General features: G+C 38.0%; 1 protein-coding gene across 1 annotated transcript; it reads right to left on the reverse strand.

Annotated features, from left to right (window-relative positions):
• Positions 1–1,131: 1,131 nt before the first annotated feature.
• RBM34 (RNA binding motif protein 34) lies at positions 1,132–16,135 on the reverse strand. Its single transcript, XM_081314971.1, has 11 exons — positions 16,064–16,135; positions 14,864–15,035; positions 10,373–10,509; positions 7,213–7,414; positions 6,597–6,656; positions 4,873–4,916; positions 3,785–3,868; positions 3,584–3,647; positions 3,294–3,336; positions 2,549–2,667; positions 1,132–1,457 (listed from the first exon to the last, which is right to left on the reverse strand). The coding sequence occupies exons 1-11, from the start codon at positions 16,102–16,104 to the stop codon at positions 1,182–1,184; spliced, it is 1,242 nt and encodes a 413-aa protein (XP_081171097.1). The 5' UTR covers positions 16,105–16,135; the 3' UTR covers positions 1,132–1,181.
• Between the last annotated feature and the right edge of the window lie 1,425 nt (positions 16,136–17,560).

Consider the following 17,560-nt stretch of genomic DNA (forward strand, 5'->3'; position numbering starts at 1 on the left):
TTATTCAGAAGTAATTCTCTTTATGGAATTGGTCTGGACGGGAAGCGTGCAAATCAACCCGTTGGTGTCTATCAGCATCAAGTCGAAATTAATGCTCCATGATTTACCGTCAACGATAAACTGGAGCATACTAACGTGGGCGAACAGAGAAAAGTTCTAATTTTGTCCGAAGCAGGCCATAATTTTACATATTCTTAGAAACCCCGAGACATACGTTTTATTAGACTACCCCGATCCCTCATGGCAATTACAGTAAAAGGAAAGCCTGGTACAGGATATATGCTTTCTTCCTGCTATGAATAAAAAGAGGCAACTAGATACTAAATACTGACTTTGAAAAAGGCAAATAAAGCCATTGGAACAAAATTACATATTTTATGTAAATTACATGGTATATTCTGCTTTTTTCCATGGGGAAAAAGCCTCTAACCGTAGAATTCTGACACCATTAAATTAATACAGGATAATCTGTAATCAAATAATGTTAACAAAATTCATGTAAGAATAGTAAAAAAAATAATTGTCTAAAAGAAAAAAAATTGCTATTGAAGAGCACTCACAAAGCTTCCCATATCTGATCTGAGGTTGAACAGATGGGCTCTTTTAAGAATCAACCTTTCAAGAAATGTTGATGTACAATGCTTCTTAAAGGTTTGAAAGCTGTAGTTAGTATTAGATACTAAATGAAGGTAAATAGCATTTATTCCCTACATAATCGCTTCAAAAGAATATGTAATTAACATCACAGCCAGCAATGTGAAAATTGGAGATGATCAGATTAGATTAATAAATGGCCAGGTTATCATAAAAAATCTATTACTGAATACACAGAAAGACCTGAAATTATTCATGTTATTGCACACACTTTTAACAGAAAGGACAAATAAACATGACAAAAGAATACACTTGTAAATAATTAATTGCCTCTTATTAGAACCCTTTAAGAGAGGCTTTCTGATATTTATTTACATTATAAGTACAATAGATGAAAGGCTATTAAAATAGTCATAAATTACTGGTGGGACATTTTTAATTTATCTTCTTCCTATGCTACCTTTGCAGATTAATTTAGATGACCTTCTAAATTGTGAAAGTGGAGATAAAATATGTAAGAAATCCAAAAGATTTGTCTATGTGATAAATTTTATTGAAAAATATCTTAACATTGCAGAGTAACTGTGTCATTTGGGTTTCCTCATTTTCATGCTGTTTTTTGATTTCGCTTTTTTGCTCTTTTTCATTGGGTCTGCCTTTTCGCCAACAAAAGAATTAGAAGATCCTTTCGATTTTTTTAGAGAAGTAGTCTTTGTGTGTTTCAATCGAACTGAGCTCTTTGCATTTTTGTTTGATTTCGTCTGTTCTTCTTTCTCTCTTTTTACACAACGCTGCACTCTTAGCTTTCTTCCTTGTAATTCAGATTGGTTTAGTTTCAGAGCAAGGTGTACAGCATCTGTGGTCTTTTAAGGAGAAAAAAAAATAAGAGAACAACTCATAAAATTTCTCTTACATGGACTGAGAAGGGGAGGGGAATTTCCTCATCACAATACAACCCCATGCCTTCTTAATAGATGATTTGGAGACGCTTCAGAGCAGATCTGCACAGTACATAGTAAGAAGGCAAAAAGTAATTCCCTCAAGGAAGCAGACTTCCCATCACTTAATGCCACATTCTACTCTAATTAAATTGCCCTTTAATTTCAAGCATGACATACTGGGAAATTCAACTATGTACAAGGACTTGTATGATGACATGAATCAGTTTTGCGGTTGCAGACCCACTAGCGACACTTGTCACAAGAGACAACAAAGAAGAGCTCTCTTCTAATGCTATTTTTGATTACTGCAAATGAAAGGATTTCTATTTTTCCCAAATGATCGATAGATAACTATGCAAAGTATTCATGTTTTGGGATACACCGGAAGTAAGTGTAAAGGTGTAAAAAGTGAGAAAGAATGAAATAAGCTGCTAACAGAATGATTTGAAAATTAAGTGTTCTATTATAGCATTGCCTGTTGTTTTCAAGACTTTACTGATTTGTGCCATCCAAGGCACAGAGTGGCATACCCATCTCACCATTTTTAATGGGCAGATTTTTAATTACTGTTATTTCAACAGACAGTAAAATAGTGGCTAGCTAGTTGAGCATTCAACCCCCAGGTTATCCTGTTTCAAGTTTTATTGCTGGGAGAACATTACTGATGACTGATTTACACCTATTCTAATCCTTTTAATAACTATTACTGGATGAAAAAAGATTACCATCTTTGAAATTGGAGTAAGTGTGCAATATTCATGTAAATATTTGATGTTTTAGTGCTCTCTTTGTGAAGTTACAAGGGAGATGTCTAGATATGGGTACTAGTGCAGTTCTGTGCATTTCAATAAATTATTTAGGAGATGCCTAATTATACCTAATTGTTTACCATGATGTTTTACTGTGTGGCTATTCCCTGAGTGCAACACTGAGTGCTAGATTAAATAACCAATACAGTTATGATTTAAAGCCACGCTAAATGCGTTGTTGCAGCCACTGAATAACTGACATACCTCAAATAGAACATAACCAAATCCTTTGCCGATGCCTGTGTTTCGATCTCTCACAATTCGTACACCTGTCACATTTCCACATTCCAAAAAATGGTTTCTTATAGTCTCATCATCAATTTCTGTAAATATAACATCTTTCAGAAACATGCAGCTATTTAAACACAACAATTTTATGACATAACCAAATTCCTATCACTACTTAAAATTTCTATTCTTCTTTAAACAAATATAGTTGCTGCCTCTCAAAGTTATCTGCTTAAAAGAAAGATTAAGGCTATTGGGACAGTATTGGCAAGGAAATAGCTCTATATCCCTTATGTTTTAGTTATCTTATTTTGACATACTTCCTAAACAAGGTAACAAATTTACCAATTCAAAGCAACTTTTTTTTTGCTTTATCTGCATTTGTAGATAACATTATGTCTATAGATAATTATAAATCAAGAACTTAAAAAACAAAATTCGGCTTGGGGCTAAAAGAAACAAGTAAGCTGAGACATTCTGGCTTGAAAAGGTGTTAGTTAATGTTACTTGCAAACCAGTCTTCCAGTAGTTGTCACAATACCTACATGTATACTTTTCAGCCACTTTTGACAAAGGAACTATTACATTTCACCTTCTACATTTAAGTTTGTTGTTAATATCTTTACAAATATACTCACTCCATTAATCTGCAAAAGTATAATTTTCTACCAAAGTAATGTACATTTCTTTGAATTGATTAACATTAAATTATAATACTTACCATAAGGCAGATTTCCTACGAATATTGATTTTTTGATATCATGCTGTAAAACAAACAACAAAAAGAACTAACTCAGGAACTTAGAGAAAAAGCTAGAAAAAATATATAGCAATTGAATTATGTCGATGGAGATTCTCAGTCATGCCATGGTTGTCCCAAAGGTGCTTTTTCAAAAGGCAACTGGATTTTGTTTTTCCTTGAAGACATTTTGCTTCTCATCCAAGGAGCTTCTTCAGTTCTGAAGCTGCCTTTTGCAAAAGCATATTTGTGACAGCATTTGAATTACTTACACAAGTAGATTTTGAGGCAAGGTCAACTCTGATATGGAATCCACTGGTAATTTCTGTTCCATTACTATGAAACCATAAGAAAATAAAGTACGGTAACAATATAAATTACCCTAAATTTGATCTGAACATTGTTTATTTTAGAAATAGCATTTAATAATTAAGACTGATATATCTTAAACATGGAAATTAAAGTAAACATACCATTTTAAGGCATTGTTTGCTGCAGACTCCTCCTTGAAAACAACGTAAGCATTAACATATTTCATATTAGGGTGTAGCTTTCGCCTAAAGGAAAAAAAGAAAGCATAATATTTGTTATATTTTATACTGCCAGACTCAAAAATAACTCCATATATTTTACATCATAAAAACATAGATGTGTCAGAATAAACAATCCAATAAAAATACAGCAACAGTCTCCATTCATTCCAACAGTGCCCACTAGATCAATTTTGTCTTAAATAATTTTCAGAAGGCCAGCAATACAAATGCAGCCTAACTTCCAGACGATGGATATTCTATACTGTATAATTATATTATCGCATAAAGATGAACTTTCATGCGTTGGGACACTAGCCATAACAAAACTTGAGATTTGCTACACAACATTTAAATTTAAATTATATTTAAATTCAAAGTTAAGAGGGACGGTATATTTTCTAAAGAATACATTCTGATTTCTTGAATCTAGATTACAGCTCAACCATGGAGAACTTACAGTTGTCCAGATTCTACTGATCTATTACTAGGTTTTCCCAGCCAATTGAAAAGCCACAGATTAGCATCTACAACCCACAGAGTCAACTTCTTTTAGTCTTTTAGTTACAATTTCCCACAATGTTATAAATAAGGCAGTTCTGCTATGGTGAAGGAACAGGACCATCACTTAGTTCCATAGCATTTGAAGAGGCCATTATATTTCAGTTTTACAATTAAAACTTTACTATAATCTACAAAAGTAGGTTACATGCTGCAAAACTAACTTCAATTTTTACTTTGGCCCAGAATAGCTGAAAAATGCCCTGATATAAGCAAAATATAAGCACTGCTATGATACATCAGTATTTTCTGTTATACACATTTTAAATTAGGGCTAAAAAATCCAGGCTGCACAAAAAAAATCACCAACAACAATTAAGTGGCAGCAAAGAACTAGATGTTTTAAAAATATTTCTTTGCAACTATCTAGTGGTCATCCAGATTTCTAAAGCCCAGATGTGATAGCCCCAATATAAGAATAAAAAAAATATAACCCATAAATCTATTCTCATGCACAAATTAAAACATACTTTATAGCAGCCATTTTTTTGGATATTGCATCTTCTGCTGGAATCTTCAAAGAGAAAAAAATGGTATATTATTAAGTAGGCATTATTTACCAATATTATGAACATTTACAATTTCTTTAAAACAGACAATCCAACTCAACAGGAGAGATAAATTGGATAAGCATTTCTAGCCATGCTAGCATTCAGCTTATAGCACTAACACAGAGACAGAGAGAGAGAGAGAGAGAGACAGACAGACAGACAGCCCTCAGTGGGAGATCAAGTCTCTTCAATGAAGCAACCTGGAACCAACCCTTCAACTGAGAAGAATGTATGCAAAATCTTTCCTCTCTCTTTGCCTGGAGGAAAAAGAGCATTTTCTTATATTACGCTGCTGACTTCCTGCCAAGTCCAAGGTTAAGTGTGTTGTTGGAAATCTACCCTGAGATCACAAAGAAATGATGGGAGGAAATTATACATTGGTTAAATTAAGCACATCTCCTAGATACAGTATTCTGTTCCTCCTTGTCTGCTTCTCCGTTTGCCTAATAAATAACAGTATGGTCCTACTAGAGGCAGACAGAAAATCAACAAGCAGAAGACCTATTGGTAATCTGTAAGTGTCAGTAAAAAGTGAGTTAAAATAATAAGAGTATAGGCAAGGAATTTGTATATTCCAAACATGTTAGTTTGGAGCCAACTCATGAAAGATTAGGCTGAGAAAATGTTAAGGAAAAGAACTAGGTTGCTTATGCTATTTATGTTATCCAGTAATCTGTCATTCCACGTGTAACTCTATGCATACTTTCCATACCATTATGAAACTTAAGGCGACTTTTAGAAACATAATAGTCTTACATACTCTTACATAATGTATTCAGCAGCTGGCCAAATTACATTAATTTGCTAGTTTTACATCATAATCAATTATGAAATGTGAGATGATTTCTTAGAAACAACTGAATTATCTTACACACTAAAATGCATTCAGCAGCTGACCAAATTACATTAATTTGCTGGTTGTACACCCAACCATAATCAGTAGGCTCAATGGCTTCTAACAAATTCAATGAAACAATATTTTAAATATCTATGTAACAAATCAACAGAAATGCCTATAAATAAAGAAGAATGAAATAACAGGTATGGCACCATATATTAACAAATTCATGACATTTTTCTCCACATTAAATTTGTATTTTAATAGCTTCCAAAGGCCAGTAGGGCAGGGGTCTTCAAACTTGGCCCTTTTATGACTTGTGGACTTCAACTCCCAGAATTCCTCAGCCAGGCATGCTGGCTGAGGAATTCTGGGAGTTGAAGTCCACAAGTCATAAAAGGGCCAACTTTGAAGACCCCTGGGCTATTCCTCAGCAGTGGTGCCTCTACTGAGAAAGAAACTCCACCTAGCCTACTTAGACATTCAACAATATTTGGTTTCCAACCAAAGCCAACCATTTAAATAAATGGTTTTGCTTAACAACCATGACATTCACTTAACAACCATAGCACTCGCTTAACAACTGTGACGTTTGCTTAATGACAGCTGCAAAAAAGACTGGAAAATTACTTCCAGTCACATGGGTGCCTCAATTTATGACTATAGTGACTTATGACTGGATTACTGGTCTCAATTACCATCGTAACTCAAAGACGATCCATATATAGTGCACTTTTCGTGCAAGCCAGAAACTGAGATTATTTACTAGTGAAGAATCACAGAATAAAGTAAATAAATAACATACCAAAGAACGGAAACGAATTGATTCAATTTGTCCATATTCTTTGAAAAATGCCTTCAGCATCTAAATCCAAAGAGATATAACTTTATTAGATCAAGACATATAACCAGTAATAAACAGCAGCAAACACTTAATCCACATACAATGAACAGAGCACCAGGAACCCCAAATAATACGTGTTTGACCAATGATTAAAAGATAAAATGAAAGTAGTTGGGGTTTTTATTCTAGCAGAATTATTAAAGATTAAATCAAACCAAAAACATTTTCCGAAAGTAACCGGTGGTTACTTTTTAAGTTGAAATAGTAATACAAAAGTCTACATAAAACACTTTACCTTCTTTGCCTATGCACATTTACTCAAAAGAAAATATGCTTTATAAAATCAGTAGGCTAGCACAGTATAATGGTTATAGATTAACACAGGGATTCCCAACCCCTTTTATTTGTGTTATGTTTTATATTTCTGTATATACCATATTTTACCTCTTTTCTCTATTTTGCTTAAAGTTGTTTATACTAGAACTAGAACAAAACAGTAATGGGTACATATCTATTGATGTAATTTAAAAAATACTTAATATAATCATACAAATAGTCCATTATCAAAGTTACTTACTTGTGCTGTATAGGTAACAGGTAAATTCCCCACAAAAAGAGTCCTCTTGTTCTTTAACTTTTCTTTAGCCAGGTTAACTTGGATTTTCTTTTTTTTACCTTGAGCAGCTTCCTCTGAAGTTGGAAAATGTTTGGTAGCCCTATTTTTCATTTGCATTTCTTCTTTTTCTCCTGATTCTCTTTCGTGAGCCAAAGCACATTCCCTTGATGAAAAATTGATAACCAAGTTATTAAATTGAGTGTATGTAAATAATGGTGAATGTTCACATAATCAACCCCCCAAAAATCAGTATTTTAAAACTAACTTTTCACTGACAAATTATCAGTTCTATAGATTGTAATTACCTATATTAAAAGCATGCACTTACTATCATTTAACTACATGCAACCAACAAGCTTTGAGGAAAAAGGAAACACAGAAAGACCATAGCTACAATTTTAGCATGACACATACTTGCTGGTAAATAAGTCTTTATCAGAATGAGATTTATTTCTAAGTAATGCATCGTAAGAGACAGTTCATGTTACAAACAGAATTGTCATGAGACTTTACCATTTTTAACGGTATGTGGGAATGACCTTGGGAGATTGAGTGAAGAGATACTGCTTAGGGAATGGTCACATAAGAGGGAACATTAGTTCACAGTTGCCTACTGGGCGAAGCCAGAGGCTCAGGAGGGACCCTCCCTAAGAATCAGTGTGGAAAGGAGATGGTAAGACAATTGTATTTTCAGATTTACAAGATTCTGTTAAGTCAAATTAGCCTGGTTACCTGGTAAGGCTTAACAATAATTTTCAACTAGAACAAGTACACATGTAGTGTTTGACTTACAACAGCTGATTTAGTGACCGTTCAGTTACCATAGCACTGAGAAGTGACTTAGGACTGCTTTTCAGGCTTACGACCATTTCAGCATCCCCATGGTCACATGATCAAAATCCAGTCACTTAGCAAGTGACTCATATTTATTTATTTTTATTTATTTATTTAGTTATATTTATATACCGCCCTATTCCCTGAGGACTCAGGGCGGTTTACAGGGAATTAAAAATCCAAAATACAAAAATTAAGAACCAAATTAAAAAATATTAAATTAACCCTGTAGTCAGTTAAAAAGAACCCCAAATTAAAAATTCCTCCTCAGTCTGGGCCCGAGAGCTCAAAGAGCCAGGTCTTCAGGCCCCGGCGGAATGATCGAAGGTCGGGGGCAGTTCTCAGCTCCACCGGCAGCTGGTTCCAGAGGGCAGGTGCTCCCACCGAGAAGGCCCTATCCCTGGGTGTCACCCGCCGGCAGTCTCTTACCGGCGGGACCCTGAGCAGACCCTCCCTGTGGGAGCGCACTGGGCGAAGGGCATTTGATGCCGGCAGCAGGTGTTCCCTCAGATATCCCGGACCCAGGCCATGTAGGGCTTTATAGGTGATAACCAGCACCTTGAATTTCACCCGGAGGGCAACCGGAAGCCAATGCAGCTCACGGAGTAGAGGTGTTACATGGGAGTATCGGGAAACCCCCATTACAACTCGCGCGGCCGCATTCTGCACCAGTTGAAGCCTCCGAGTGGTCTTCAAGGGCAGCCCCATGTAGAGAGCGTTACAGTAGTCCAAACGGGAGGTCACAAGCGCATGAGTAACTGTGCGTAGGGCGTCTCGGTCCAGATAGGGACGCAACTGGCGCACCAGGCGAACCTGGGCAAAAGCCCCCCTGGTCACGGCTCCTATATGGTCTTCGAAATTGAGCCGTGAATCCAGGAGGACGCCCAAGTTGCGAGCCCTATCGACGGGGGGTAACACCTCACCCCCCATCATTAAGGATGGAATAACTTGGTTAACCCGAGATGCCGATATGCACAGCCACTCAGTCTTGGCGGGATTGAGACGAAGCCTGTTTCTCCCCATCCAGACCTGAACCGCCTCCAGGCACCGGGACATCACGGAGAGGGCATCACTGGGTTGGTTCGGGGTGGAAAGAAAAAGTTGGGTATCATCAGCGTACTGATGATACCCCACCCCAAAACCACGAATGATCTCGCCCAGCGGCTTCATATAGATGTTGAACAGGAGAGGCGAGAGAACCGACCCCTGAGGGACTCCACAAATGAGAGACCTCGGGGCGGATCTCTGCCCTCCTGTCAACACCGACTGCGAGCGGCCCTGGAGGTAGGAGGAGAACCACCGTAAAACGGTGCCTCCCACTCCCAGCCCCCTGAGACGCCGCAGTAAGATACCATGGTCGATGGTATCGAACGCCGCTGAGAGATCTAATAGGACCAGGACAGAGGAGCAACCCCTGTCCCTAGCCCTCCAGAGATCATTCACCAGCGCGACCAATGCAGTCTCCGTGCTGTGTCCGGGCCTGAAGCCCGATTGGTACGGGTCCAGATAATCAGTTTCCTCCAGGAACAGAGGGAGCTGATGCGCCACCACACTCTCAACAACCTTCGCCAGAAAGCGAAGGTTGGAGACTGGACGGTAGTTGTTTAAAACAGCCGGGTCCAAAGCAGGCTTCTTGAGAAGGGGTCTCACCACCGCCTCCTTCAAGGCGGCAGGAAAGACACCCTCCTTCAAGGAAGCAGTTATTACTGCATGGAACCAGCCTCGTGTTCCTTCCCGAGCCGCATAAGCTAGCCAGGAGGGGCACGGATCCAACAAACAGGTGGTGGTGCTCAGTCTCCCCATGATCCTGTCCACATCATCAGGGGAAACAGGGTCGAACTCATTCCAGATAACGTGCTCAAGACCGCCTGATTCCTCCACATTAGACTCTGCCCAGTCAGAGTCCAAGTTGCAGTGACCCGGGGTCATGTGATCCACCTTTTGTGACCTGACAAGCAAAGTCAATGGGGAAGCCACTTAACAGCTGTTACTAACTTAACAACTGCAGTTATTCACTTACCAGCAGTGACAAGAAAGGTCATAAAATGGGGCAAAACTCACTTAGCAAATATCTCACTTAATCACAGAAATTTGAGGCTCAATTGGTCGTAAATTGAGGACTACCTGTATTTATTTTAATAGCAATAGGACCTTTTAAGAGGCAATTCTCATGCTACATTTTTAAAATTGCTAATCTGCCCTTTCCTTAGGACCCAGAGGCAGTAACTAACCAATGCGTGAAATTAAGCATAATGCATACAGATGCTGTGTATAGTTTTTCATTTACCTGTTTGCTACTGTTTCATCTGCTAGAGAGGTATCTTTCTTAGATTTCTTTGTTTTTTTAAAAGGCTGTCTTTTAGCTGATAAATCTTGAATTTCTGTGATAATTTCCTCTTCTTTATGGTTGCGTTTCTTACTTTCCTTTTAAAATTAATACACAAACATGAAAAATTAAAGTGTTACACAATCCCAGGAAGGTGAGAATATCCACATATAGTTTTGCTAAATTTGGCAATTTGCTCGTTATTAATACCTCATCGCATTTCAGACTGTATACCTTATAAATGGAGACTGGACAATTGGTCATGTTAATTGTTGCGCCTAAGAATAGTAGCCAAGATCTTCTATCAGATGGAAGTAAAATGGTATCTGGGCCCATCTTTTACTAAAGTCCAGTGATCACAGGGGCCCAAAAGCCGCTAAATGGGACAGGGAGAAACACACATAGAAAGCAATTCAAGTCATAAAAACCAAGAGGATTGTATCTGTGTTTCTTCTGTTCCAGGTCTCTTTGTACTACATGCATGTGTATTTTATTTTTTTTAGAAAAAGGAGAATGTGATATAAGTTGCCTAACTAAATGTTCCTTTATGTTACAGAGGCTAAGAAAACGTTGGAGCACCTGGAACTGACCACTTTTAGTTAATTTCAGTTCAGTAAGAAGCCTAATAGGCAGAAAGCCAAGTTTAGAATAGATTCTTGTCTCATTACTAAAGCTACTAAATGAAGAACTGAGAGATCCCAATCATTTAAACAGATATGTTACAATCTCCAATTCATTTCTATTTATAGAACTTGTGATAAGGATTTAGTTACATGACTTTTGAAACCACTATTACAATTTCAATCATAAATCACAATTTTGGAATTAAACTGTGAAGAAGAGTTTCAAGAACATAACTTTCTTTTAGATTAAACAGCCTTTGTAAATTGAATTTCAAAGCAGCGATTATAAAAGTTATTAAACAAGGTTTAGAGTGAATGAAAAAGACTTACTGGTTCTTAATTACACATGAATTAAGAACCAGTTTAAATTCCTACATTTTATATTCTAACATGTTTCCAACTGCAATTATAGAATTCTTGCCCTATATTGTAGCAGAGATTGGAACTGCATCAAGTATTTTTTTTAAAATTTGTTTATACCCAATTTGGACTTATGGAGTGAATATTGTAGCAACCAAATTTGCTGATAAAAATTATTTATGAATGGTAAAATGAGAAAGAAAAAATGTTAACAGCACTGATTTCTTCAAAGTAGGCAAATAGGCATCAAAATGGGAAACACAACATGGGCAGAGATGCATATTAGCACACAAAACCCAAACACCATTATACTTTCATGGCATCTCAGCTGACAGTGACTGATCAGGAAAGGGACTTGGGGATCAGGGTGAACAAGTAATTTTTTTTAGCCCAGTGTGCAAACTCTCTTTCAAAACAAGCTTGAATCCTGAGGCCTCATGAACATATTTGTATAGTTTTCTTAGCAACAATATGGGAGGAACTTACTATTCTTTTCTTCTGGGATGTTTTTTCAACTTCCCAATGTAGCTTACAAGCCTATAGCCATGTGATCTTACACTCAAAAATTAACAAGTTTCAACTCTGCTTAATTTTTAAAGCTGAGTCACATTCCTGTAGGACAGGGGTGTCAAACTCAATTTCATTGAGGACTGCATCAGCATTGCGGTTGCCCTCAAAGGGCCAGGTGGGTATGGCCAGGGTGGGTGTGGCCTATTGGGTGGGCATGGCTAGAGTGCTTATGGCCTACTGGGTGGGCATGGCCAGCTCTACATCGTTCGCATCAAGGGTGCCTATGGGGGCCTGGGCAGGAGTGGGACAGATCTGAGGGTCTCTGGCAGAAGGAGGGTCTCTAGGCCAAAGCAGTGGGGGCCGTTCCCTCACTGTTTCCAGGATGGCTTCGCGGGCCACATGAAACCACTTTGCGGGCCGCATCCGGCCCCCGGGCCTTGTGTTTCACATGTCTGCTGTAGGAGCTCCCAACTAGGGCAGCTATAGTGCTCTAGAACAGAGATGTCAAACTGCTGGTAGCGGGCCAGTGTCATCATACCAAACCCATGACCACCCCATTGCCGGCCATGCAAAAAGAGTCGTAATACATCACAACACGTCACATGACGTGGTGAGTTTTGACACCTGTGCTCTAGAAAGAGCAAACGTCATTCTTGGAATCATTAAAGGAAATGAATGAACAACAGCCAATATAATAATGATCTTATATGACCTCTCCAAGAGACCACACCTGGAAGTGCTATGACTAGGCACAACACCTAAAAAAGAGCATTGTAAAGCTAGAGGGCAGATAAAGAAATGTATGATGGAAGTATATAAATGATATAAAACACCTGATGGGGACATTTACACCTTTAAGTGGTTGCTGGACTAAGAGAGAAGGTCCCACCTCTGCACTATACCAATTAAGTACCATATGTACTTAATCCCATTAATTTTAATGGTTTTGTTTTTAATATTTTTACATCTTTGCTTAAATGGTACTGTAAGCTGCCCAGAGTAGTTTGGAAAGTGAAACAGGAGGCAGATAAAATTAATAATATAAAATCATGCATAGCATGGAAAATATAGACAATATGAAGTTCTTTACATGACTTCTGGTTTGCCATCGTGGCACCGCAGACGCTGGAAGACAAGCTCCGTCTTTCACGTCTGAATTTGTCCCGCTGGGGGACCCTGGAAAGGGTCAAAAGTCACCCTGGAGGGGCAACGAGCAAGGAGGGGACCCCCGTTTCATCACGGGAGGGTGGCAGCCCTTCTGCTTGATCCAGGGCAGCCCTCCAAACCGGCACGGGAAAGACTGGCCATAGCAATATTGCTTGTCACAGCTGCTAACAGCCGAAATCAAAATCACCACCAAGCACGTTTAAAGCAACGCAGATGAGACTGGGTGAGATCTGATCTTCTCTTTAAGACTTTTAAGTATTTTTTCCTGTAAAAGCTGCCCAAGGTATTTTTTCCCCTGTGAGGAGAGAGGGAAGGGAATTTCTACCCCACCCTCCAAGAAAAGCGGCAACTAACTACCCAGGGGGATCAAAGCAACTATAAGAACAATTTTAATCTAAATGGATGTATATGCTTTTGAAACTTGGGGACTAAGAGTTTTCCTATTCTTACTGGAGACATTTGTTTTTATTTAAAAAAAAGAAATGAAACTTGAAAAACTATCATAAAAACTTTGGACTTAAAAAGCTTTAAACGGCATCGGTGACATCTTGTGGTGATGTTGGTATTACAACTTATTATTGCCTAAAAGCCAGAGCAAGGCTAAAGAAAATTAGGGTTTTGATTAGAGGGGATTTCATATTACTAATTAGAGGGTTGAATATGGTGGAAAATATATAATTTTTAGAAAATAAAGTAACATTATAATTGAATAGATAAGATGTGTAACAAGGCTAATAGACTTTGGTAAAATAAGAATTTCGTTTAATATAATAGATATTACCAGGAAAAGAGGGAGTATTTGAACTTTTAAAAATTGGACCCAAATGGAAAAAAAAATATGATTATTGATTTATTGGTTAACTCAGACAATACACATAATGGTTTTGATTTATTAAAGGGGATACTGTACTAATTAGATGGTTTAATATTGTGGAAAATAGATAACTTTTAGAAAACAGAACAAGACTATACTTAAATAGATGTGTATTTAGAATATTAGATTATGAAAAGGGAAAAAAGAAGTTGAGATAAGGGAAGCTTTGGTTACCTAAAACCTGGAAATTATAAATATCAAAGGTTAATTTGAATATTGACAGGAAATTGAAGCTTGGGACATTGTATATAAGGATTGAATGTAAACACAATTAAGATATGTATAAGCTAAAAATATTGATAAATGTAATAATGTTTTTACTTAGTTGATAATAATAAAAACTGTATTAGCCTTATATGAGATAGTAGATATTAAGGGAAAAAGAGAGGAAATATCTGATGTTGTAACTTGAGATTTGTACTAAAGATTCATATGTTATTGAACTATTGATTAACCGAGTCACCATGTTGCTTTTTAAATACCTAATTGTAAAATTAGAAAAACAATAAAATATTATAAAAGAGAAGTTCTTTACATAATACACAAACTGCACAATTTACTAATAATAGGTGTCACTAAAGGAATGGAAAATGTAATAGAGGATTGGGCTATTAGCAGCCACTAATTTTGATTGGCTGTTTGCTACCTTTCAAAATAGAGGAAGTCTTTGAATACCAGCTTTTATAGTGGCCCATGATACCAGAACAGAGGTCTGCTCCTTTCCTGTCCACGCTGGTGAGCTTAATGACTATATCTAAACTGGAGCCTCATGCAACAGGGCCTTTCTTATGTAAACTGGATATCAATTGTGATTATAGATATGTTCTTCTGCTTAGATAAGTCTGAAACTGGTTCACAAGTCATAGCATTTGCATGATATTGTCACACCTACTTTAGAACATAAATTAGTTAACTTACTCCTGCCACAGCAACATACATTGGCTGTTTTTCAGCCTCAGGAGCACTGAAGAGTTGTACAAGGACATTTGAATCACATGCTGCAGATTTGTTTTGAAAGAGGCTGCCAGCCACTTGCCCCACAACATAATCTTCACTTGATTCAGCAACAGCATTCCTGCCACTTGTTTTCCTATTTAAAAAAGATAGAGTTGGTCAGGATTCACTACAGGAAACAACTGCATCCAAAAATGTTAACTGTTGATAATTTTCCTTAAGATTTTTGAAATGTATAAAAAGAGGAGATAATGTCATCAACTGTGGAATCCCTATGAAGAAATTTGCCGGTTTGTGGAGCACTGCTACTTAAGAATGCAGTGTCTATTACTGTAAATATAAGATAAGATAATCTTTATTGTCATTTTTTTAGTGTGGGCACAACAGCACACATCAAAAATGAAATTTAGTTGCCCGCTCTCAAAGTGAAACATGACACACACCTAAAACATACTACATACAACATATGTACAGACCCAGACCCCTACATATACCCCTACAATATTAAATACTGTCCATCTTGAATATATAACGGAAGGAGGAAGCCTGAGAGTTCACAAGGGTATTGCTGTATGGAATAAAACTATTGCTGAATACGGATGTTCTGCTGCGGATACCAGGAAGCCTCCTCCCAGAAGGTAACAAAGAATATATATAATTGCCCACGTCATTTTATTACTAGTATGTCATGCCCTATTTCTGTGTCTCTCTGTGTGTGTGTCTTTGAGTCAGTGCTGACTACTTGCCACTTCGTGTACTAGTCCTTGCAGTTTTCTTGGCAAGTTTTAAGAAATGCTTTGCCATTGCCTCCTTCCCAGGGGCAAAAAGAATGGCTGGCCCCAAGATCACCCAGGGAGCTTTGTGCCAAATGCAGAACTAGAATTCCCTGCTTCTAACCTGGCTCATTAACCACTGCATCAAACTGGCTCTGAATCGTTTAATTGCCCCAAATCAGCTTTCAAGTTCTTTTTTTCAGCACAAGAGCAGACGAAAAAATGGGGGAGCGGTCTTTAAGGGGGAAACACGTGGTACCCCGGGCGCAGCTGGAGCTTCAGCAACTCTCACTTCTTGGAGGAGCGACCACGGCATGATCCTAGGCGAAGCGACCTGGCTCCGGGTTCAAAGGAACAAAACAAGGAACATTCCCACAACCACAGTCCTTACCCTGAGGCTGGAGAAACTTTAACCGTCCGGGTACGCTTCATCTTCACTCGGCAGCTGCTGCAGCCACTTCCGCTTTCGCCTTCAAACATAGATCTAAACTAGCAAAACAGAGGAGACTTCATCGCCTTTCAAATTTCGTGAAGGATGGATGAACACGGGTACCTTCGGTTTGGTGTATCCCTTGAGCCCATACCAGTATTTGGGCGTGCTGGCATTTATAGCATTGTTGCCCACTGACTGGAAAAGACATTTCGGTAGGGTTTTACGCATTCTGATTGAAACTCAGAGAAACTACTAAGACCGCCTTCCAAAAATTGCTGTGGTTCCCATCCTTACATCGTTCAGGTGCTGTTTGAAGATCCGGTTATTTTGCCAGGCCCCCTTTTTACAGTATTTGGGCTTGCTTTGCCTTTTTATATTTTGCTTTTCCAGTCTTGTTGGGTTTTTACTTGTTAGCTGCTCAGAATAGTTTGGGAGTCAGGCAGTCTCTAAATAAAATTTTAAATGTTTGAGCAATCAGTAATGGGCTGAAGGATTGAATCGTGTTAAATCATCTGTATTTAACTATGGTTTATTGAATAAGCCATAAAAGGCTGGCAGATATAGGCACTGATGCACTGCAGGAGTGGATGACCCTAAGCAGGGGAATGCATCCAATTTATAATTGAAGTTCTGTAACTAATAGAGCCAGTTTGGTGTGGGCATCAGGTTATAATCCGGGAGGACATGAGTTCTAGTTCTGCCTTGGGTACAAAGCTAACTGGGTGATCCTGGGCCAAGTCACTTCCTCTCAGCCCTAGGAAAAAGCAATGGCAACTATTTCTGAAAAAAACTTGCCAAGAAAACTGCAGGGATTTGCCCAGAGAGTCTGTGAGAATTGGACATGACAGAAGAAACATAAATATATAATATAATAATAATAAACCTTTATTGTCAAAGTACAACATGTGAACATTGAGATTAGCTGAGCCTCCCCCCCTGCTCTCTCCCCCCAACACACAGTGACAACAAACCCTACATCCTACCACACCATGTGAACCATATGCACAGTTTACTGCTGATTTACAAGGCTCCTGGACCATCAAGCCTAGGTATGCTTAACAGCTGGATTGAGCTGCCTAGGGAACACAGTGTGCTGAGCTTGATGTTGTTCAGAATGACCGCTGTTTTATAGCAAGGAGATTGAACTGAACTCCAACCCAGCCTATAACATCATGAGTGAATTACTTTATGGCAGTGTTTCTCAATCTTGGTAAATTTAAGATGCATGGATTTTATCACCTGGAATTTCCCAGCTATGCTGTTTGAGGAAATTTGGAAGTTTAAATCTACATATCTTAAAATTGCCAAGATTGGGAAACCTTGTTTCACAAGGTTTGGCTTTAGATGATTGTCTCTTTCTAATTACAAATTTCTTACCATATAAAATAAAAGCCCTGTATTGGAACCAACACGTTTAAAAAAAAGTTTAAATCTTTTTTTTTTTTGGTAAATTGG

Source organism: Vipera berus, assembly GCF_964194415.1.
Source record: "Vipera berus genome assembly, chromosome: 1".
In the NCBI taxonomy this organism is placed as follows: domain Eukaryota; kingdom Metazoa; phylum Chordata; class Lepidosauria; order Squamata; family Viperidae; genus Vipera; species Vipera berus.